The sequence below is a fragment of the Curcuma longa genome, chromosome 6 (assembly GCF_044706935.1).
Source record: "Curcuma longa cultivar G26 ecotype Majalengka, Jawa Barat chromosome 6, ITB_CL_G26_1.1, whole genome shotgun sequence".
NCBI classification, from domain to species: Eukaryota; Viridiplantae; Streptophyta; class Magnoliopsida; order Zingiberales; family Zingiberaceae; genus Curcuma; species Curcuma longa.
Genome location: NC_133866.1, coordinates 527458 through 531928, shown reverse-complemented (window position 1 = coordinate 531928; position 4471 = coordinate 527458). Strand labels below are relative to the sequence as shown.

General features: G+C 42.0%; 1 protein-coding gene across 1 annotated transcript; it reads right to left on the bottom strand.

Moving 5' to 3' along the window:
- Nucleotides 1–1607: 1607 nt before the first annotated feature.
- On the bottom strand, nucleotides 1608–2977 carry LOC141830680 (glucan endo-1,3-beta-glucosidase-like). Its single transcript, XM_074718099.1, has 2 exons — nucleotides 2877–2977; nucleotides 1608–2716 (listed from the first exon to the last, which is right to left on the bottom strand). The coding sequence occupies exons 1-2, from the start codon at nucleotides 2941–2943 to the stop codon at nucleotides 1773–1775; spliced, it is 1011 nt and encodes a 336-aa protein (XP_074574200.1). The 5' UTR covers nucleotides 2944–2977; the 3' UTR covers nucleotides 1608–1772.
- Between the last annotated feature and the right edge of the window lie 1494 nt (nucleotides 2978–4471).

Sequence of the window (4471 nt, the reverse complement as noted above, 5' to 3'; positions counted from 1 at the left end):
TAACCTTGACCTGAGGTCAATTGCACCAACACTCTTTTTCCTTTTTGATGTTTAATAATATGTTTAAATTAGACTCAATTTGTTTCTTCATCCTTCTTCTCATACCAAAGCATGAATGATGGTTTCTATATTCTCCTCCTTTGGCAAGCATCAAAAATCTCTTTCAAAAAGTTCATTCGTCTTCCATTTCATCCTTAACTTTCAACATCACAATGGAGGTTCTCTACCTTCCATGTCTCCAATGCTAAATCTTGGACAAACAATCCTTCATACATTCATCAATTCTTTAAATCTTCCCCTTTCATATCAAATTCATGCTCCAATTTCAATCATTGCAACAACAATAATTTTGAGTTCCTAACCCTTTAGGAAAATTTAAAATCCAAGTTATGAGGTTAAAAATTCAACCTTGAATCTAAACCTCCTCCTGAATTCATCATCTTTTCCTTTTTAACATCTCTTTCTCATTTTCATCAAGAAAATCCCTTTAAATATTTATCCAACGATGCTAGAGGGTTAAAGATAGTTAAATTACCTAATAGTGAACTTAACCATCTGAAATAAATTAATTTCAACAAAACTCACTATATCAATCAATTACTTTCAGCCATCAATTGATTGATATGGGCACCAACAACAATCAATTGCTTGATTGAAAACTACAATTTTAATTTTCAGACCGAAATTCAAAAAATCATAAGTAATCTATAATTTTTGAAAATTTATAAAATTTCATACAAACATTACTTATGTCAAATATTGTCAGAAAAAAATAATTTTATATGAAAATATATTTTATTTTTAAAGAATGGTACAAAGTTGAAAACCATGTATTTAATAATGAATTATTTTTTCATCATCAAATTCAGAATATTCTGTTCATCACCAAATTAGTGATGACTTTTGTGTACGTCGCTAAATTGGCGACACATTTGATGATGAATATGAATTTGTCGCCAACTAAAATCTAAATTTTGACCCGTATTAAAACCTCTCCTCAAAATACCCGATCAACTCTAACTCTCCCCTCCCTCTTTGCCGACGCTGACCCTGTGCTTCACTAGGTCGTGCGAGGGCAGAAGGCGATTCACGCCATTGGGCAATCGCAATTTATTTGGTGTAGTTGCGCTAGTGCAGGCGGACCAAGTGGAAACCGAGTTTGCATACTTCTTTTCCATAGCTTTTCTTTTTGGCGTTCGATCATGGTGTTTACTTCTATTTTTCATTTTATCCTCATCTGCAATTTCCCCCAAGGCAATGTGATTTTGTAGTTGCCCATTTCAGTTTTGTTTTTAAAGTAATTATTCTCTATTATCAGTTCAAGTCACTTCATGTTCGATCATCATCGGTGTGGTAGAAAAAAGTTCGCTCTGATAAGTTTCTTCTCTTAAGCCAACTTTCTCACTTTTTTATTTACTTCCCATACCTTACAATTTAATGCATTTGTATGAATCTCATAATCAATGGGATAGTCAGGATTTTCAATTGCAGATGATAAGCTTCCTTCAATGAAACTCTTTAGGTTTCTTTGTGATGACGATGGATAATTCTCTACAGATAATATTTTATATGTTTCTATTTCTTTGTTTTTCTAATTTCATTTCAAATTATAATCTGCGAGAGAATTATAAATATTTATTGATGCGCTTAGAAGCAGTCATTTATTCCATACATTATGATTTGCAGTGGATCAGGATTAATACATTAATAATAATGCATCGATCCTAATGCTTATTTCATACCCATTAATTATTCAGCGGCGTATACTAGTTTTAGTTAAATGAAATAGGGTAAACCGGCTGCCTGTTGGGACGAAACAAGCCAAAGTTCCTCTCGATTTCGTCCCCGCTCTTCTGATTCTCGTTGAACATGGCGAATATGTACGTCTCTATTGCGTTTCCGGACCTCCTCGGTGTTCCCCGGCCGACGTGTCGGATCAAATTCTGGTTATAAGTTCTGGCGTTGTCCATGGTCGCAGCAAAGCCCCCCGCCGACGGCCACCCGCTCTCCGACACGACGATCCTCACGTTCGATCCCCCAACCCTCTCCAGCGCTGCGTAGGCGGCGTCCACCATCGCGTCGAAGAGGTTTTGGTACCCGAACTGACCGTCCTGCACCACCACTCCGCTAGACCGGAACAGCGCGTAGTCGAGAGAGATCTGAGCACTATTGTCTCTGTAGCTGAAGTAGGGATACACGTTGAAGAGCAGCGGAGCTCCGTTCGAGGCCAAGAACTGCACTATCGCGCGCATGGAGTCCGGCCCGAACGCGCCTTGCGAGGGAGGGAACGACTGGGAAAGGACGGCCGCGGAGACGGCGGTGGAGACGCGGATGCGGCTCTGGAGGCCGGCCGCATTGATCGCGTTCTGGATGTTCCGCATGGCCGGGAGGACGAACTGGGCCAGGCTGGGGTTCTCCGGGATGAGCTCGTTGCCGACGGCGACGTAGCGGAAGGCGACGCGGGGGAAGGCGACAATGTTGCGCTGGACCCAGGAGGTGGCAGCGGACTGATCGGAGGCGATGGACTGGAGGTTTTCGTTAGGGACGCCGACGATGAGCTGGATGTTGGACCCGGAGAGCGCTTGGAGGGCGTCCTGGTCGGGCGAGTAGATGCGCATATTAGTGATGCCGTTGGAGCGGTAGAGGGCGACGACATCGGAGGGCGAAGGGAGATTATTGCCGAGCCGACCGTAGCAGACGCCGATGCCATGAACACCTGCACATAAACCACAACATTTAAGGATTCTCATGTTCATATAAATATGAAATTCTCATTCTCATTCTCATTCTCATCAGGAGATTAATGAAAAACAGTCGATCGTACGTTACGATAAATAAATAAATAAAATAAGCTAGAGATAACAGAAAGATCGTACGATTTGGCACAGTGAGAAGAGAGATTAAAACAATGGTGCAGATGGCGTTAATGCAGAGTTTATCCATGACGATGAACAAGTAGTTAATTTATTTCTCTATAAATATTGTGTGAGTGGTGCATGTAGTGCAATCGTATATATAGGCCCAGACCTCGTGGGCGTGGAACTTGGGGTGACTTTGTGACCTAATCTATTCTACTCAAACTTTAATTTAATTTAATTAATTTAATTTGATGCGGAAATTAATTACACATGTCTGCGGGGTCAGCTTCTTTAATGATTATTTAATTGCATTTGACTGTATGGTAAGTTAGTAGGCTGAACACGGCATGGGATTAGTTCAATTACTATGTATTTTTTATTTAATTAGTTTTCTCTGTTTGTATACACTGATCATGTCAAATTATTATTACTATTATTGTCTGAACGTGGACAATTTCAAGGTTTTTGGCTACTCATCTACGTATGCATTGGCAACTTAATTATTGTAAAGTTTGTTATATAGAACAGTATGATCCGTAGATTGTAGAATAGTGTTCCATTAGACCAGCTGGTATATTGTCTTATTTGTTACGTTCCATTAACCTACACTCATTTGTTAAGGTGCATTGTAATAGTGGTGGCCAGGTCTAGTTCGAAGGAAAGACAGGAGGAGATGGGGTTCATGCAAACTGCGGTCAGAAGGCTACCCCGTGACCCTTCTTCGGAGTGATCGTCTCCTTACTTCTGCTATGTTACTGCTAATGTAATGGCTCGCTTATGCTAATAAAAATCTTGTTTATTGTAAATGTAATTGGACTATCTAATGCGTAACAAGCAAGGTTCATTAGGATAAGAGGGATGGCATAGATGACGGCTAGGCTTGAGTTCGAGCGCTATCAGAGGAGTGCGCTGAACCAACCGAGAGAGAGAGAGAGCGGGACAATTAAACCAATAATTAAACTGATATGCGGTGTCAAGGAGAATAAGTTGTGGAGACGCGTGTCACGCTATGATTGGCGGTATTTACAGTAAGTACTGACGTCGTGTGGGCGGAGAGGGGCGTTACCATTCCCGACATAAGTAATAAAAGAGGCGTGCTCTGCTTTCTTGTCTTTTCGTATGCAGCGTCTGACGTCAGCAAAACCGTTCGGAGAAACGTGCTCAGATCCGACGGCTCCAAGGAGATCCCGCCTTTTCTTTATACCTGATCTGACGGCTACGGAGAGTTAGGGTTCCGATACATAACCGGCGTGAGTTCTCGAAAGACTCATCTCGCGATCTTCTTCCTCGCGCCTCTCGTCTGCCGTCGACACTTCTGCCTCAGGCGTCTACAGTGCTCTTCTTTCCCTTTTCCGGCAATCTTTCCGGCGTAAGCTTCCCCTTCCCATCTTAGTTCGCATTTTTGGCCTTCGCCTTTCTTTCGTTTTCGGGGTTGTAGGCATGTCAGAGTCTAACCAAGCTTGGTATGAGTCCATGGTTTCGGTTTTTGATAGCGACACTAGGTCAGCGATAAGGGATCGATTTGGGATCCCCCGTCAGTATAAGATTAAGGTGCCTAAGAGCCATCACCGTCCACACCTTCCTCCTCCCGGTTATCAGACCTTCTTCCTTGA